This window comes from Gadus chalcogrammus, chromosome 12 (assembly GCF_026213295.1).
Source record: "Gadus chalcogrammus isolate NIFS_2021 chromosome 12, NIFS_Gcha_1.0, whole genome shotgun sequence".
NCBI classification, from domain to species: domain Eukaryota; kingdom Metazoa; phylum Chordata; class Actinopteri; order Gadiformes; family Gadidae; genus Gadus; species Gadus chalcogrammus.
The window spans coordinates 28,795,382-28,815,381 of NC_079423.1; the positions used below are offsets into that span (position 1 = coordinate 28,795,382).

Here is a 20,000-nt window from a genome sequence, read left to right on the forward strand (position 1 = left end):
GGGCCGGGTGCCCGGCCCCAGTCAGATATTTATTACTATTGATCTCGCTGCTCCTGGCTGCAGACTTTTGTTCTGCCGGGGCTGGGGGCTCTGACCTCAATTAAGTTATGAATTTCTATCTGATAGACTGAGAGCGGCCGGGCCCCGCTGCGGCCGCGCTGCCACGCCGGATTAATTAGAATTAGCGGTGGCGCGAGTGGCCCTCCCCGCCCCATGGATCATGTTGTTTTAATACAAAGTAGAGCATGGAGGCAGCCGGGCGGCAGCCGTGGTGGTGCTGCTGCTGGGGGGGGTGGTGGTGGTGCTGGTGGTGGTGGGGGTGGTGGTGCTGCTGCTGGGGGGGGTGGTGGTGGTGGTGGGGGGGGGGTGGTGGTGGGGGGGGTGGTGGTGGTGGTGGTGGTGATGGTGATGGTGGTGGGGGTAGAGGACTGGAGCAAAAAGACAGACGGAGAGACCAGAGATGGAGACGGGTATAGAGAGACGGAGGAGGATATAGAGAGATGGAGGAGGATATAGAGGGAGATGGAGGAGGATATAGAGAGATGGAGGAGGATATAGAGGGAGATGGAGGAGGATATAGAGAGATGGAGGAGGATATAGAGAGATGGAGGAGGATATAGAGAGATGGAGGAGGATATAGAGAGATGGAGGAGGATATAGAGAGATGGAGGAGGATATAGAGAGATGGAGGAGGATATAGAGAGATGGAGGAGGATATAGAGGGAGATGGAGGAGGATATAGAGAGATGGAGGAGGATATAGAGAGATGGAGGAGGATATAGAGGGAGATGGAGGAGGATATAGAGAGATGGAGGAGGATATAGAGAGAGATGGAGGAGGATATAGAGGAGACGTCACGGAACTGGATGACTCGCTGGCTGAGGAGCGCCATCTAGCAAAACCTCTTCCTCTGATCAACTTCTCCAACCACAGCCCGCTCTTAAGTGTCTCCCCCCCCCCCCCCCCCCCCCCGCCCCCTTCACTGTTGTTTCAGCGTTGTGTACTCCGGGGTCTCACCTGCTCCGTCCCTGTTGGCTTAGCCCTAATCCCCAAATCCACAGTGTTTACCTGTGCAGGCGTTTGTCTACTAAGTCTGACTGAGTGCGAGGCCATTCCTGACCCGTGGAGAGGCAGGACGCCCCCCCACAGAGTGAAGGGCCCCCGGTATATCTGCCCGTAATCCCCCCGCATATAGCATCCTGGCGGTCAACAATAGCCGCGTCCTCCGTGTGGACGCAGGCTCCTGCGGTCACACTACACCCCGTTGCCTTAAGGAAGTGCAGGGCTTTCCAATGGGAGCCTGACCAACAGCCTCACTAAGTTGCATGCGAGTGTGTGTGTTGGTGTGTGTGTGTGTGGGGGAAAAGGTACAGCTATGGTTTGAGAGGATTATCATGTCTACGTGGAGGAATGCCCCCAGTGAGTGGACCCACAGGAACACACACCAAGAAGGGGAAACGATAGCCTAGTCTCCTCCCAGCTGAATGGCACTGGTTCAACCGGTAATGCCTTTTTTTTTTTTTTTTTTTTTACATTGTTTGCAAACTAAACAATAGTGGCGTTTTCATTTCGTGTTATTGTTACATGGCCTACATCACGTCTTTTCCCCTGATATGATGGAATGCCATTAGTAGAAAGCCGAGCCCTGTTAATGTGCTTAAATACATTCAGGCACGCAAGAAGGTCCGGTCATTAAGCCTTGCCTCCATTTACATCATGATAATTAAAAGGACCATTCTCTCCTACCCCATGGGGACTCCCACAGTTCCCACAGTGTTTGGCCTACTTTTCCCCATAGGTGCACAAGCGGGGGCCCAAGGGGGGGAGGGGGGGGGGGGGGGGGGGGGCATGTGCACCAGAGCAGACGACCCGCTCTGCTGCTGGCAGGTGGCAGTGTGGCTGTGATCTGGGCATTCAACAGCCCCACTGCTACCTATTGTAGGCCTACCTCCTGCCCCTGCCAGCCTTGATCCAGGATTAACTATCAAACAGCCCTTTAATGCAGGTTACCCGCTTTGGGAACAATTCACTGAAGAACAATCAGTTGATTAATTTCCAAACGATTTTCCTGTGCTGTCGAGCAAATAATAATACTTTGCTGGGGGGGGGGGGTATTTTTTTTTCTCCCCACTCCTAAATCCTTCCCTCTCTCACTCTCTCTCTCTCTCTCACTCTCTCTTTCTCTCTCTCTCCCCCCCTCCAGCCCCTCCCTCGCCCTGTTTTAATCAACAAATTAAAACATAAATCATGTTTGATCTTTATTTACCTCTTGCTGCGCAGTTGGCGGAGGTCAAACCAGATTAGGGGGCAGACTGATCCCCAGCACAGACTCTCGTGGACACGCACTTCTGGAAAAGCTGCACTTTTACCCCCCACTCCGCCCAGTGATGTGGCTATTGAATAAACTCAAATGTGAAATTACCCAAACAAAGTTTAAAGTTTTGTCCTTGAATTCTTGTTCTGGAGGGCTCGTAAATGGCTTTGCTGCCGCCCCGCTCTTAACGCTGTTAAAAGTGGAGGGCCCTTCTAGCAGCTTTAAATGAGCAGTATATTGTTCCCTGTGCTTTAAATAGCAAGGGAAGATTTGGCAGCGGGACACTGTGGTATGATTTAGCCATCTATATTTTCTTTAAGCCACCTCATAAATCCGTTCAAAAGTTCCTCCGCTTCCCACTAACAGGGAACCCGATGCAGGGATTTATCCTCAGGCATCCGACCGGACACCCGTGTACAGCGGGCAGTGAGGAAGGTCCTAATTAGGTCGCATAGGTTGCCATAAATAAACCTCACCCTTTGAAAATGGGTCTTAATCTTTACTTTGCTTTGGAATCCCTTAAATATGACAGTCATAGAAGAATGACTTGTACTCTCTCTTTGATTGGCTACACTCCTCACAGATCTTAGGACAAGACTAGGACACAAGTCATATGGTCATACCATGACCACCTCTCATCTCTCTCTGATCTGACCCTAGAACCCCTCTGACATTCACCACGCCCGTCTCCACGCCGAGACGCCCCCCCCCCCCCCCCCCCCGCCCAGAAGCACAACACTAGGGGGCCACAAAAGAGAAAGGGTCCCTTGTGAAATGTCCTGATGATGTGGGTGGAGCGACGTGAAACAATTTGCCTGATTACTTCCCATTGATTCCGTGGTACATTTTAAGCCCCCCCCCCCCCCCCCCCCCCCGGACCCTGGGCCGCGTCGTGACGGCCGCGGTCAGCGGACACCGTATTCATTTCGCCGATGCGCGACTGAGCCAGCTTAACGCTAAAGGCAAGGCGCAAATCCAAAGCCTCCCTAGCGTGGTTAAACAGCGCCCGGCTGAAACGACTGAGGCTCGCTGATACCTGCTAACTCAGGCTGCCAAAGCCTCTGAGTGGGGGGGTAGGTTAGGGCCAGAGATTTGTCCCGGGGCCACCGAGGGAATTAAAGCTTACGGAACTTTTTCTGGATTGGACGGTGTTCGGCGAGAGAGATGGTGTTCTGAAATACTTATTCAAAAGGACTGCCACTGTATAGCCGGACTGTGTTGGAGAATTTAGCTATACCCTCAGAGGGATCATAAGCAACATCTTGCCCTGTATGTAATGAACGGAGCGTGGACACCGGACAAGTCTTCTGAAGGAGCTCTTAGCTTCTTAGAAAGGTCTACCGGTGCTCAGGACCGGTAACAAGTCGCACCAGGCAGTATTACCCGGGGAAACACCCAGGGGTTTGTTCAGATTGACAAAGCATATATTCGGTTTGTTCAGGGACAGATTACGTGGGTGTTCAGAGAAGGATATTGCTAAATTAGATGATGATGATGATGATGATGATGATACATGCCACAAATCTCAGAATAACAAACGACAGAGGTTGGTTGGCGGTAAAGCCAGGCATGGGTTGATATCAACCCTGCTTTGGAGCTCATGGGAGGAATCACAGAAAGGAGAATGTGAAAACTGATTGCTGGGCTGTTCTGCTGAACAGCCCGGCTTTTCTATGACTGTTTCAGGTCCTACATAAGAGAAAGAAAGAAAACAGACTTGCTCTCACCTGACTGTTGATATCCGCTTTGTGCTGCAGTAGTAGAGAAACCAGCTCCTTATGTCCTCGGTCAGAGGCCCAGTGCAGCAATGCCCGACCCTACACACAAAAAAACAAACACACACACACACACATTTTATCCGCATGTTTTAGCTGTTACCACATTATTCATGTTTTTATCTTATACTTTGTAGATTCCTATTATCTCTTAATCTATACACTTTTCTTTTAACATTGTGAATGAAGGGGAAAAAAACAAAATCTTCCCATGCCAAGTCAACTCCTGGGAAAACGATCAAACGTTGTGCATTTACGGCTGCTATCAGAAAATGAGTCTTCTGTGAATGTGTCTACTGTGTAGCCCCCAGCCGCACTCCCGGCCTCTCATTCTGCTAAGCAGATCGCTGCCCAACGACGAGACCCTCTGCTTCCAAGGAAACATGGAATTCAGCAATAATCACCACTTCAGACCCACTTGACCTCTTCCACACATGCTCACACACACCCTGTCCACAGAGCAAGGGAAATACCAGATTACTGCGCGCGCGCGTGCGTGCGTGAGGTGCAAGTTCAGCAGGTCCTGGCGTGGACCTACAGATTCTGTAACAAATTGCAGACACCCACACACAGTCTGTAGAGCGTTGATGGATGGCGGGCTGTGGAACAACAAAACCAGCACAGACCCTAATCAGCAACTCCCTACTTTCTCCTCACGCACGCGCGCACACGCACACGCACACGCACACACACACACACACACACACACACACACACACACACACACCTGCATGCATGCATACATGCAAGCACACTGGAGCTAAACTCTTTTGCTCAGTGCTTCTCACGCTTACAAATCCATGAAAGCCCATTTTTCAGTCAGGCCAATTAGGTAAAGCAAACTCCCCGAGTCCTTCTCCGTTGCTTAAATCATATTGATCACCATGGCTGCGTTAAAATGGATATTTATGAGCCAGGCCTGAATACCAATTGGTTCATCCCTCTCTTTCCACTCTCCCCGCCTCTCTCCATCTCTCTGGTGGACCATGCTTCACTGCCATCATCACCGCACAGTTCTCCCCCTAGGACGGTCATCCCACCTGTATAACATCATGATTTGTTATGGTTTAAGGAAAGTAGCCTATTGCTGTCAGAAAGTTCAGCTTTTCCTGAATTTTGGAATGTAAAGAAGACAAGTTAACCATGCTTGAGTTGCCATCTTTTTTAAACCAATAGTTTTCCATACATTCATAGAGTCGTCAAACTGCTGTCTTATCAGGGCGAAAGGAGGTAGATACATTGAGGACGTACTCTGTAGTGTAGCAGGTTTGGAGAGTTACAAAGAAGTGGTACACTCTTAATCTAGCGTACTTTTACACACACTTCCACCATCTCTTTTCCCCTCAAACACAAACACACTGGTATATATACACACACTGACGCGGTCTCTGTCTCTCACACACACACACACACACACACAGTGGATGTATCACAGACACACACGATCACCTCCACTGCTTCCTGGCAAAGCGTTGTGCATGAATATCAAACTTCACCACTGCCCTCTGCTGGTGAGGACGCCTGTACTGCACCCTAGTGGATGAACCACAGCATCAACAACAATGGCAGTTGGCCGACAAAGCTCTTTTCTACCCAGGACCCCCATCCATCTGCTGTTAGACTTGGGGGGGGGGGGGGGGGGGGCTGTTCTTCTGAGGAATGGCCGAGGGCTGGGAGAGGAAGAGGGGGATCGAACCGACCAGATGAATGAGGGACTCGCATCAGGAAGTACCTGAGGTGGGTAATAGCTTAAGAAGCCCTTTTAAAAACGTATGGATTGTACATCAGGGAGCCGCATGAGGTAGTGCCGGCCGACCCCATGTCAACACTTCTACAAATTCAACCGCAATTGAATGTCCACCGGAGGAACGCGGTGCGTCCGGGATTGGTCAATGGGTTCTTTATGTGGATTTTGTTGATTGTTTCCCTGCTCATCCACTTCCTTCTGGTTAATTCTGCACCATGCGTTCCCGGCAGGGAAAAGGGTTCCGAGTGTGAGCGGATGGAACTCATCAGGTCTTCCAACATGAACAACCTGCACACATTGACACACACTGCAAATCTCGATGTCCCCTATCTGCTTCATAGGGTTATTTCCTTCATGTCCTCTCTTAAGCTTTGGAGCTTTTAGCAGGTGCAGTCAAGTTGCCGTGGTAACGCAGCTGAAACAGTCGTTCGTCGGCGTGGTTACCTCCTCGTCCTTTGCGTTGACGTCCACCTTCTGCGAGCTGATGGCCGCGCCGATGTGTTCCATGTTGTTCTCCCTGCAGTAGTCGAAGATGTTCTTATCCTCTTCCCTGGGGGGGGGGACAAAGAAAAACAAAACGAGAGTTTGAACGAGTCAAGTTGTTATGCTCTGAAAAAGGGCATCTGTTTGGACGAGGGTGCACGGGTGTAAAAACAAAATGGCGGCACGAGATGGCGGCGGCAACGCGTGCCGCGTCCCTGGGGAAGGCCGGCGTACAGCCATGTACGCACACACCGCGTCCTCCCCTCCTGATTATATCTGGTTCTAATCACCTGCTGCCAAACAGGGGGGGGGGGGGCAGGGCAGGGCCCACGGTGTGTGTGTGTGTGTGTGTGTGTGTGTGTGTGTGTGTGTGTGTGTGTGTGTGTGTGTGTGTGTGTGTGTGTGTGTGTGTGTGTGTGTGTGTGTGTGTGTGTGTGTGTGTGTGTGTGTGTGTGTGTGTGTGATGGGGGCTGGGTGAAGGGAGCAGGCACGGGGTGTGTTTGGATTGTTCGGGTGGGGATGGGGGGGGGGGGGCTTGTGTGGTGATGGAGGGCAAATCTCATTTGGAGCTTTACGCCTTCCCCTCCCCTTACCACCGCTGGCCATTCAGATTAATTGAATTTAGTGCACCATTGTCTGAGAGACCACCACTCCCCCCCTTCCCCAACCTCAGATAGGTTTCAGCCCCCCTGCTCTCGCCATGCCAACAGTCTGCTTCAAGGCCAGTCGCCCCAGTCTGTCCCAGCCCCTGGTCAACCAGCCCTGGCCTCCCATACCTCTGGCGACCAGGATCTCATCCCCCCTATGTGCCTGTGTTGGTTTGGGGCCAAGGGAATATCTCCATGCTAATTGTGTTTGTATTATTATTATTATTAATGGTGTAGTTCCATTGACCACATGATGATGAATAGCGAATGCTTCGCTGTGCTTAACAAATAAGATCAATGGCCAGCGACACACATGTGTGCCGCATTAATGTTTCATATTCATTTATGATTTGGGTTTTGTTTTGACAACGTATGCCTTTAATTGGCCACCCACCCATCACAATCCAGCCCATCATGTAGAGTGAAGAGCAATAGATCTTTACAAATAGTGAAAATAAAAATATATCCATAACAGGGGCAATAGGGCCAATTGCTACTATTGGCAAGTGAATAAAATGGATGATACTTCAAAAAAATACATAATTTACAATTCTTATATTGCATGTGGGGTATTCAGTGTTTTTTCCCAAGCATTCTTCTTCAGTTCTTTTATATTAGTTTTTAGCGTGCTACTTCTTCTCCCAGATCCACTTATTGTGCCTTTACTACTGATCCTATAAAAACACATGTGCTCTCACACACACAGACACAGACACACACACACACACACCACCTCATCAGCCAGTGATGAATTATGAATAACTCATTACACTTTTATCACCGCCAGGTTACGTATGAGCACATTCATTTGCATCCCCCTGATTACCAGCGTCATGTTTATTCATGAGCTTCCAGGCAGGGCCACACCCACTTCCTCGTCTGATGGCCACGTTGACCCCGAGTGTCTCTGTCGTGTGGCCGCCATCCGTCTCCCGCGGCAACTAATCAATAGGCCAGCACATCAGTCTTCCATTGATGGGAAGACAGGACCGGCCCGACGGGCACATGACAGACGCTCACATTTATGTGCCAATGTGCACGTGCAGACACACACACACACACACAGAAACACACGCCTAATTAGCATACACAATCAACTAAACTAAAATGAGATGCTGTTTAACCACACATATTTTACTAAGAAGATAACATGCAACACACATACCCATACAAACACACACACACACAAAGAAAGAAGCACATAGGCCATAAACAAACTCATGATTAATGTCAGCCCTATAAACGATGTGACATCAACAGTTTCGCAATGCATGCTGGGAAGGTCACACGCTACTCTGTCATCCCACCAGCTGGCTACCAAGGGTTTAGTGTGTGTGTGTGTGTGTGTGTGTGTGTGTGTGTGTGTGTGTGTGTGTGTGTGTGTGTGTGTGTGTGTGTGTGTGTGTGTGTGTGTGTGTGTGTGTGTGTGTGTGTGTGTGTGTGTGTCTCTCTCTCTCCAGCCTGGTGTACTGGCAGATATGTCCTTCATCCATCAGCCTACACTGGCCACAGTAGCGAGGAACACTCATCTACCTGGCCTGGGCTCTACTGATCAACACTGCAGCCACACCATCCATCATGCAAACACACACACACACCCACCCACACACATACAACTATACCATCCATCATCACATCCCCTATAGGCCCCACACGCTCAACATGTTCAGCCGTCCCACCCCCCAGCCAAGGCCAACAAGTAGAAAGATCCTATGGAAATAAAGCGCAGCGTCTTCCAACAAGTTGTTTTCAGGTCGCCCAACAACAATGCTGCCTGTGTTAGGGAGCCGACCCCTTGCATGAGTATGAGAGAATCACAAATGTGCCATTCAAATACACCTCAATCACATGGCTCTGCTCACTGGCCCAGAGATAGCGCCAATCAATCTCGCTTTGTCAATACGCACCGTATACACATACACACACACACACACACACACAACAATATTGAGATGAGAAAGCAATGCAATTAACTCCCGGCCTGGTTAACAGGTGTGTTGCTGTTTAATACAAAGTAGGTCCCTGCATGCGTGCATGCATCAGCCTTCATCTGAATATGTGTGTGTGTGTGTGTGTGTGTGTGTGTGTGTGTGTGTGTGTGTGTGTGTGTGTGTGTGTGTGTGTGTGTGTGTGTGTGTGTGTGTGTGTGTGTGTGTGTGTGTGTGTGTGTGTGCACCTGTGTGTGTGAGAGAGTGTGATGGGCTTGTGTGCAACAGTATGTTAATAAGAGGAAATTAGAATGCAGTGGAGCAGTGAGTGTGACTGTTCCAGCAGGTTATGCTCAGTTTTAGATGGAAAATATGCGTGTGTGTGTGTGTGCTTGTATGCGTGTGTGCTTGTATGCGTGTGTGTGTTTATGTAGACTAGTGACTAGTGTCGGGCCATGTAAATGACTTCCCACTTCCTGGTCTCTCTCGGGACAAGGCTTGGCATTGGCCATCGCCATGGGTACTGCCCACCTGGGAGTGTGCCGCCGTCTACACTCTCTGCTTCACGAGACTCCCCTCGGACACACACACACACACACACACACACACCGTAAAACGCAATTAAACAGGGGAAACCCTCGCCGCCTCCCCTCCCCTCCCCACCATGCATACTAATCACTTACAGCCATTTAGCAGGAGAACCTGCATGGTTCGCCCGTCTGGTTTTCATCTCCAAAAGAGCACCTTTTTTCATTGAAATGAAGATGAGCTTTTTAAGCATGAGTAGGTCTGTCAGGCAAGAGTAAATGGAGAATGTTTTCCATTAACATAAATCACAAGTGGAACCGATCTCCAGCCCCTGAACGCAGCCATGGTCTGTTGGATTTACTCCGATACGCCAAGTGAGTCTGGTGGCCACAGAGTATTGGCCTTCAGTGAATAAGAAGCGGAATTCTAAACAAAAACAAACCAAGTGAGGATGCAAAAATGTCATGAATGAATACAAATTAAGAGCTTCAGAAAAAATACCGAAGCCAAATAAGTATAAGTAATCATGCTGGCGACCAGAAAATTTAAAACTGTGCGACAAACAAATATAAATACTAAAATGGCTGAACCACCTCGGCCAGCAATCAGACATAAACAAGATGAACCATTTGTTATAAATGGTCTGTATACGGTATAACACAAACAGAAGGTGGGGCTGTTCAGGAAAACAACAACATTGTTGTCTGAGAGTCATCATAATGTATTGTGAATTATTGCCTCGGTAGTTTTCATGTCAATACCTGATAGTTTCTTCCTGGTACAAAGAGCTGACTGCCGGACCGCCGAAGCCCGTTCTCTTCTCTGCGCCCTGTGGTACAAACAAAAACTACATCGTTAGGGCACAAGGGCACAGATACACTGCTTCACACACATACAAATAACTCAACCGCAGCTTTTGGATTTTATTTCTTGTCTTAATTATTGTAGTCTAACTTGGTCCAGTCTAGCTTAGCCAATTTGGCTAGCCCACCTGAGCCAATATTTATTTTTAGTTTTATATATATTTATATATATAGATATTGTTACTACACAGCTTGTGCATTGGACAGACATGACCTCACTGGTGATACACTTGTTACAACCATGCACGACAACAACGTTAACAATACACTCGGTATTTGGACTCTTGTTAATCTCTTATACGCTTTTTTTTTTAGCTTGCACAAGACAGTTGGGGATGGCCCGTTCTTTATTGCCTCGTTTATGGTTCCCTTCCCGCTCGTGACTTACAAAAGAAGCCCCAACTAAATCTGATTAGACGGCATTTATGTGAGGAACGCGACGAGCACAAGGGGCCGAGGGGGGGCGCGTGTCTCGGAGTCCCGACCTAATTCACTTGGTGAGGACAGACTATTCGCTGATGCACCGGCCCCTGAACCTCAGCACTACAATATAACAGAACGTCAGCATCCGCTCAACAATAGAGCCAGGGATAGAGGTCAATGTCTGCTGGCTATTATTCTCTCAAAGCACCCCCCCCCCCCCTCCCAGACACACACACACACACACACACACCACACTTATACCGTACTCTACAAAACAAACTGCATGGCCGCCCTGCACTGCCGTGGCACTCCGCTTACTCTAATACAATCAGTTCTCTATTCATAATAGACAAGGGGGCGGCTGGGTGGCATTTGTGCGATTGTGCTGGCCGGCCTTCCCGGCCCGTCTCCTGCTTCGGTATTGTGTGACTGCCAGGGTGCCGGGATAAGCCCGTCGCTGCACCCCCTCGAAGCTAAAGTGGCAGAGAAAGACCACCTGTCACACGTGGGGGGTACGGGGCCTGATGCTGGCTGACACCTACATTGTCTGGGGGGACGGTGAATGTGAGGGGGTGGGAGAGGGTGGGGTTGTAGGGGAACATGGGCGCGATGAAGAAAAGAGATGGTGACAAGAGGGGAGGCGGAGACGCAGGGAGGGCGGTATCGAAGCGCTATTGAAGTAGGGGGGGTAGGGGGGGCGTGGGTGGGCGAGTCAAACAGAGAAGAAAGCCACAGAGGCATATAGGCTAATCACTAAAACAGACAACGGGATGGACCTGCATACAGGTAACATTATCTTTAAACCAACGGGGAAAACAAACACATTGCTAAGGCAAAGATATAGCAAGTATATCTCTTCCTAAAGTGTAGCATAAAGGCCCTTAAATGATGCGATGGGGAGAATCCATTATGTAATTTAATCGTACTTTGTCCTATTGGAAACGGAAAAAAAATCTGCCTAGAACTAGGAAATGTGGACAAATCTGAAAGGCTATTCTCGCTAAGCAGACTCTAGCTGCATAGATCTCCAATGAGACATTGACAATTGGAAAAGGTTGGATAACGCCCTTATGAATCGTACCTTTCTGCCGACCCAGTGAAAATGTTCCATGTCATGACTCATAATAATTTCAGCTACCAATATATTTCTTACTTTTGCAGGATTTGGTTTGTTTGACTGATTTGTTTCTTTCATCATACATCACATAGCACTTTGTATATTACACCATTCTTGACGTAACGTATTCCAACACAGTCAAACATATTCCACTACCCATTGCTGAACTCGGAAGGTTGTTGTTGTCAAAGCTAAATGATTCCACTGTTTCATTTTCCCTTCCCAAAGGTAAGTGTATCCATGGTTACATTTCGCTGTTGTTCCCTACATCAAATCCCACACAAAAACACAGCGATGGAAGATTAAAATATTTTTTTTGCCCATGAACCGACACACAAACAGACACCAAACAAAAAAACCCTGAAAACACCAATCACAAAATAACAAAAATGACTTTCAATAGCATTTCTGTATTCTTGTCTGGTCTTAGGTTAAACTGTGTGACAGTGACATCTTATGGCCAATGTGTTGAATTGTATAAAAAAACACCAGCTTTAAATAAACCATTTCCTCAAAGTTGTGTCATCATATTTCATCTTTATAGCACACAACACATGCTCTGCTTGTGTTTATTATAATCCTCTATATAGTCATATAGTGCGAGAACTGAGCTTGTTATCACCTTCAGGGTTCCTTCAGGGTCCAGAGTATTGACACAGGAGATGTACTCCTGCATTGCCTGTTCTGACTCCAAGTCTCCCAGTTGCTTCCACGCTTGCCTAAAGAACACATGGCATTAACATGAGGTGGATGGGTCATTTGCGGAATGGAGACCTGTTACTACACTGACATGGCAACAGTAGGAAAGCAATGGTTGTTCATCACGCACCTTCCTTTTTGATATTTAGAAATATTTAATTATTATACATCATATTCATCATTGACATAGTGGCCTGACGTTGTAACAGGGTATAATTGCCTAAATAGCCAATAATAAAAATATACATTACTTGGTAGTTTCTAGGCATAATAGCGTGAAGTTTTCTACTGAGTTTGTCAGAACATTTGGTCTGATGTATAGCTTATATAGATGTATAACCCCTATACCAAAGAGTAAGGCTAGTGCCTCATTGTTCAATGACCAAAACATGTGACATATTGTAGGATTCACGTGCCTACAATGCTGTCATAGGTTTTACTTGGCAACAATAGTAATTGCATTGGCTTGAATACTATTGATCACATCATTGTCCAGTTTATTCATTACATACATTGTTCAAAACAAAACATACCATTTCCTCTGTCCTTCAAAGTCAAAAAAGCCTGGCTTCGATGTATTGCACTTTCCTACTTTGACCTGTCAACACAAAATACATGTAAATGAATGAGTGTTTTCTATTAGAAGGGGAACTTGTCAACATATTGTGAAGTTACAGGCAACTATATTATTATTACTATTATGATCAGAGCATGCTTGTACCAAATGTCGTCATTGCAAGCGGTTTGTGTGGTGTGTTTACTTTCTAGGCACAAATACTGTCAGTGTGTCGTTGTCTGGCCAGCGTCTACTGTTTATGTCCGTTTATTGCGCTATCTCCTCCACCAGACGGACGTTATGAAGACATCCAATCATGTGACGTATTGAGGGCTGTACGACAGTAAAAAATAAGGATAGATTAAACGGTTCTTAGGGATATCCTTGTCCTGGACCGTATTGCCTTCGCTCAAACCAGATAAAGTAATGTGAGTGGAGGTTAAATGTCGCGTTGGTAAGATCTGACCATCATACGCGTTAGGAAGGATAGTAATAAGGTTCTGCATTGTCACGCTGGCATATGACCCTGGTCATCACCTGTTTGTAGCGGGCATACAGGTAGAGCAGCTGGTCTCTACTGGCCGTCTGAACCAGCTGTCCTACGCGGTCCGCAGCTGCCTGGAATTCCTCTTCCAGCTCTTCTCCTTCCAGTCGGTCGCCTACATCGGCTGCACCACAGTCAAATCTCGCAAGATCCAGAGACGAGTCGTCGGAATCTGAACCAGCCCCGCCGAGGGGCTCTCCTGTGTCAGGCCGAGCCGGATCAGTACCTGAACCCGTAGCCGAATCGGGCGAGGACGATGGCGACCGAGATGCCATTATTTAAACCGTGATAATGTGGAAATATTCAGCAAGGCTAAAACGTCAAAAGCATCCGATAAGGAAGATTTACAACGTAGCCCCTTAATCCTTTAGCATTAGGAATGTTTCCCAAGTCGGACTGTTTGTACGAGCGGTCCGTCTTCGGTCCAGCCCTCTAAGAAGACCGTCGAAACACGACCAGGAACAATAGTTCTGTTTACATTTCGCAACAAACTAATATCGTCAGTAGAATCTCGCCGATCCCTAGAACTGATTTTAAATCCTGGATTTGTTCCAATATATCGGAGAATCAATGCAAAACGTACATTTTAGGAATCAGCCCTTACAAAATAAAATATCGATATCTTTGCAAAAACCCATCTACATATTATAGCGGCTAATTTGTCAACATGGTTTTATCTTCTGGGCGTCAGCTTCCATCAAATAAAATGGTATAGCCTACATGTTGTAAGCGCTTAAAGAAAATGTAAGGTGGTTGTGTTATCTATAAATTCCAGCAGATGTCACTATAAGTCCAACAACGAATGTATTTTTTGCGCGTTCACCGGCATACACCTGAACCGTTCATCTCTGCCTTGATTCAACCAGTCTTCTCGCTACAGGTGGTTGATAACTGATGCCAATAACGAAACGATCAACTGCCTATACAGCCGATATGTTTTTAGGCTCTTTTTTTTTATAAGCTATTCGAAATAAAGAAGAAACGTAGGAAATAAATTAATCTATAAATGTGGTAATGAACGTGGTTATGACTCGAATAGTGTAACACACAGTGACAGTCAGAACCTCAATACGTAGGCCTACAATTTTTTTCACATTTATTTGCCCTTGAGTTTTTATGTTTATTTATTATTGATTGAATCCCTCAACCTTGCCCTCAAACCGAACGACTTAACAATTAAAGTATATAAAATAAAGTGACTGCTACATACACGAGGAACAGAAACCGAAAGTCAAACAATCCAGAATTGTATCATTTTTAATAATGTGTATTGCACCCCTTTGCTACTTTTATTTTCGAACGTTGTCAACACTAATTTACAGAGTTGCGTCCAGGAAAGCCTCTGGTCACGGCGCGGCACGCTGACGCAACCACGTTGCTCTTCCTCAACACGATGGCGGACCGCACCGTGCCCAGACCTGCCCAGGCTGGGACCGAGAAAAGTCGCTGACCGCCTTCCTCACCGGCACCGTTGTTTTTGTCCTCATACCACCTGTCAAAAGAGGAAACGCTCTCACAGACATCCCTCCTACGGAATAGGCTAGCATGCGGGACGTTATCTCCGTGGAATAATGTTTGCTGGGACGAAGTAGTGTAGGAAGCAAGTGAGCCGGGCTGACGCACGCGTGCCGTGCAGCAAGTTGACTGAAATAACAAAAGTCGCGTCAACAGGGAAGGGGACAGTCGCACTCGGATTTACGGAGGTTTGGGGGATACTTGTTCCGGCAAAATGAAATTCGCGGAGCATCTTTCATCCCATATCACTCCGGAGTGGAGGAAACAGTATCTTCAATATGAGGTAAATTGTTGTTTCATTGTGGTTGAAGGAAGATGTCTCCTTATTACTTCCGTTCAACGTATGCGAAACTCATTCAAGCGCACCTTCCTTCCCAATTTCCGATTTATTCTAATCATAAAATGACATAATACGACTGGTATAAGAGCTTTCTTTTGTTCATAGATTTCTTACCAATTGACTTTGACCCTAGTTCCAAAGCAATAAAGAGAACGCCAAGATAAGGCGGACCTATTGTTTATAGGTAAATGTTGTGTAGACGTCTGTTGCTGGGAGCCAGGGTTAGCATTTATGTGGAAGACATGCCAATTTTACAGAGATGTAAATATATATTACATGTATATAGTAATACAATTCGATTTATTTATCTTATGTCATTATTGTAAATATTTTTTCTAGATAAGGTAAAGTAATTTTTGATGTATTCATATATTTGATCGTTGATTATTAGTATGAATATATAATAATACGATTTATTATATATATATATATATGTATATTTAATACATCTTATTTTCTATTCCCAATATGTTACAATTGCTCTATAACTATAAAAAGACAATTCGATATGGTATATGATGGAAAAAATAACATCCTCAGTCTTTCAGAATTCAAAATAGATTTTTTAAATATAGCACAGGGCTTTTGAACCCCATGCTGATCGACCAATCGTCAATCATTTATTCAAGAAAATGAGCAAACGGACAATCAGATTTCCCAATTGAAGGAATTCTAATCATGTCTGATATTATTTCTTCCCATTCTTCATTCAAACCACGAATTAGCTGCTATAAATATAAATACACAAAAAAACAACTGTAAATGTATATCTTTTTTAAAAAGCCCAGACAGTTTCTGGGGTCTCTTGTTTTTTTAGTGCAGTGTTTGGGACTGGACAAGCAGGGGGTCTTTGTTAGGTGATGCACTTTTGTGATATATTTCCCTGTTAGGAACCAGAGTGCAGACACCAAGTGACAGGGTTGCCTGCTTCATTCCATTTAGCTCTATGAATTATAGACAAAGACCAGTTCTGCTCAACCTCAGCAGGCTGCTTCCTCGCTTTCAGCCCAGGCTCAGAGCATCAGCGTTCAATCTGAAAACAAGCCCTGGTGTTCATCATCAAGCTGAACGTTTCACTACATCTGTAATATGGTTTGTCTTTCCGAGTTCAATGATTGTCAATCAATATGATTCACCAGATGCAGCCCAACAGTTTCTGCAAACACAAATAGATTGATATACAATATAATATAGAAATAAATTTTCTCTATGTGTTGCCTATGCTTATTGTATCTTCAGACAGTGAAGGTAGTGAAATGAGGGACAGCCATTTTACACCTCCAGTGTTTGGCTTGACGCTCAGATGCTGACCTGAGATGGATGGTGCTTATGGATTGTATTTTTATTTTTGTATTTTTCTGTTCCTATTGGTTTCAATATGTCTTGATGTTTACTTATAGTTATGGATAATTATTGTTACTTTTATTGTGCCATCAATTGAAGTAATAACCCTCAAAAGAAATACCAGTTTAGATACAATGGATTCAAGTGCAGTGATGAATGATTTATTAATGTATAATATGTGGTGCTGGACACTGCAATGTCAGCCATAATAAATCGCTTATTTTTATTTGTATGGATTTAGTTATTGGTATCCATGTCATACATCGCATTTAGAAAAGATTAATGTTTTTTTAAACAATGGTCACTACTGGAAATTTGGCTGTAATTGTTACGACATAGTTCAGTTATAAATTGTCGATGTTGAGGTTAGGGCTGAATGATATCGATGAAATATCATATAGCCATTTACATGATCAATATTCCTATACTGGGCATTCATTTGGCATCTTTCTATTTAGACTGCAAACCAACATTATTATAAAAAATAGAATAGGCCTAGTTTTTGCAAACGTGTGACAGCAATCTGTTACCTGTGTTAAAGCTGTTGGTGCAATGCTGTAAAACACCTGCAGACTAAGTAGACGTATATCAATCAAGGATTTGATGCAACAAGATGTAGACAGACCTGCTTAGCTCAGAGCACAATGTTTTTGGCTTGGGTTAGGAATTAAAAAAGCAGCAGGCCTTATTTTTATAAATAGGTCTGAAAAGTAAATCTAATTGATAATCATAAGCCAAGAACAATTTAAGCAGGCCGACGCTATCCTGGGAATTCATAGCTGAACATCTATCAGTCTTGCTTTGACCTTTCCTTTGGTAAAGAGGGAGTCCTAATTAGAGCACTGTGGCAGATATAGCAATGCACCAAAAATATGAAATAAGATACATAACATACCATGATGCATTTGTCCTTCACAAATTAAAATGTAAGACAAAATCGAATAATCGTACATATATATATTTCACCTGTATTTTCCCATGGTAAGCTTTGTTTAGCATCTGCTCTTCCTCAGCAGCATCCTGCTAAGTACCCTACCAGGCTTGTCTTGGGCAATATTCTGGTAGTAAGTCATCACTGCTAATGCGGTGAAATGTGCGATGCTCACTGTGTGTGCGCGTGCAGGTCTGTGCTCATGCGCACAATCGTTGAGCCGTCTACGTCCAAAGTGGCTGTGGCTTTATGTGTTTCCTCCGCTTTTAATGGGCCAACCAGCTTAATTAACCTACAGCCCACAACACCGTCTCTCCCTGCGCTCCTATTTTTAGAGGACGCCATTGTGTGGGAAATTGTAACTGACTGTCCTGATTGGTCAATGGCTTCAAATGGTGCTTTATAAAGGACTTGGAACAAGGCGCAGTCCAAAGCACCACCAGCTCAGTGCTAATAAGAAAGATATGCGGAGGGCATTGGCAAAGCGATTGAATGATAAGAGACCGCCTGTTAGTTATTTTACAGGGCTTTAGGTTCATACTTGTATGCAAAATAGCTGTTTAGTATGTAGGCCTGGTATTGTTTGCCCGCTGAGTCCATTGGTTAAAGCAAGCAACCAGATTGTTAGAAGGAAATAGGGATGGGTTCTATTAAACCCTGATGTCGATGTGGAACAAGTTTAATCATTGTCACTCTGTTCGTCTGACTGCTTGGACTGGCGGTGTCATTTCTTTAGAGAGCAACATGAAAGAAAAAGGAAAATGTATTACTGTGAGAGAGCAAGGGCCTCACTGCCAATCAGAGAGAGAGAGAGAGAGAGAGAGAGAGAGAGAGAGAGAGAGAGAGAGAGAGAGAGAGAGAGAGAGAGAGAGAGAGAGAGAGAGAGAGAGAGAGAGAGAGAGAGGCAGAAAAAAGGTCCTTATGTTATTTTTTCTGCTGCAGTCTAATCATACAGGAGAATGCTTGTACAGGCACCCATTTGCAATTCAAACTAGCTAGGTAATGTTATTCAAAATCAGCAACAGCTACCTGTGTGGTACAAGGAAAGGGTTCAATTGGATTATTGGTTCAAATAATCAAAGGTTAATCATTGCTTCTCCCTTTTATTCAAATGTGTCTGGGACATGATTTTGTTATGAAGGTTTAAAAAACAGTTATGAATATCCCTTTGAGTGTTCAAACGTTTGAAACAAAGTACCATCTGAAATGTCCGCAGTGTGATTTATGGGCATGTTAATGTTGTCCAACGGGCATCATGTTTACAACGGGGATGGCATGGCAACTGCTGAGATCCCCTCCGCCCCTCCCTCTCTCTCACCCTCCATCTCTCACCTCATCCTCCCTCCCCCCCCCGCTGGGAGGACATCTGGTCCCAGACCAGATCTGCCCCCTACGCTCCTCCCCCTCCTCCTCCTCCTCCTTCTCCCCTCCTCTTTATTCTTTTTTTTTCACCCTCTCCTCCCCTCTTCCCTCACCCCATCCAAAAGGATCCACTTTGCACCGACCTGCAGGGATTCAGCGTGATCCCCGACGGAGGTTGACAGAGCCGCCTAACGAGGCTCCGCAGTCCACACACACACGCACGCACACACACACACACACACACACACACACACACACACACACACACACACACACACACACACACACACACACACACACACACACACACACACACACACCCACTGTGTGGATCTACTTGAGCAGTTGGAGTCACTCAACCAACACCAAACATGTCCTCCCAGCGACAGATCTCAAGCATCTCTGAAGAAGTCCTCCTCACTCAGCCAGTGCTGTCGAACGATCGCTTATCCTAAGGATCGCCTTGAGGTGGAACAACATGCAATTATCGCATCCCATGATAGGGTCAACGCATCCAGTCTACAGGTGACCGACTGCGGCAAGGCATAGGGCCACTAGCCTGCCGGGAACACGTGTGACATGGGGCATTATGTTCATAATGCTGTAGTCCATACATCAGTGTCATATTCAGATTGATAGTGATACGCCCCATTAGGCTGTGTTCCCCTTATTGTCTGCACAGGTTTCATTACTGCTCTGTGACTATGAGGCTGCCGGCTCAGCCTCTATTCCCCAATGGGGAATGCGATCACCATGGTAATGCCTCCATCTTGATAGATGCCTCGCTAGTGTATTTTGTCGTCTCAGCTATTAGTCAGGGCTCGCAGGACTGGCCAGAGAATAGACCGGGCCGGGCTCCTGGCTGATGGGGGGGGGGGGTATAT

At 46.0% G+C, this 20,000-nt stretch overlaps 2 protein-coding genes across 3 annotated transcripts in view; one reads left to right on the forward strand and one right to left on the reverse strand.

Moving 5' to 3' along the window:
• acbd6 (acyl-CoA binding domain containing 6) overlaps nt 1–14,242 on the reverse strand; it is a 45,281-nt gene extending 31,039 nt beyond the window's left edge. Inside the window, exons 1-6 of one of the 2 annotated variants that reach the window (XM_056604422.1) lie at nt 13,618–14,242; nt 13,058–13,122; nt 12,448–12,544; nt 10,184–10,251; nt 6,281–6,386; nt 4,042–4,131 (exon numbers count right to left, since the gene is read on the reverse strand). In XM_056604422.1, the coding sequence (XP_056460397.1) occupies nt 4,042–4,131; nt 6,281–6,386; nt 10,184–10,251; nt 12,448–12,544; nt 13,058–13,122; nt 13,618–13,899 (708 nt within the window). In that variant the 5' untranslated portion in view covers nt 13,900–14,242. The remainder of the gene's footprint in view (nt 1–4,041; nt 4,132–6,280; nt 6,387–10,183; nt 10,252–12,447; nt 12,545–13,057; nt 13,123–13,617) is intronic. The other variant, XM_056604423.1, reaches the window with a different exon arrangement.
• A 761-nt stretch (nt 14,243–15,003) lies between these two features.
• xpr1a (xenotropic and polytropic retrovirus receptor 1a) overlaps nt 15,004–20,000 on the forward strand; it is a 65,877-nt gene continuing 60,880 nt past the window's right edge. Inside the window, exon 1 of the mRNA XM_056603546.1 lies at nt 15,004–15,422. Within this exon, the coding sequence (XP_056459521.1) occupies nt 15,354–15,422 (69 nt within the window). The 5' untranslated portion in view covers nt 15,004–15,353. The remainder of the gene's footprint in view (nt 15,423–20,000) is intronic.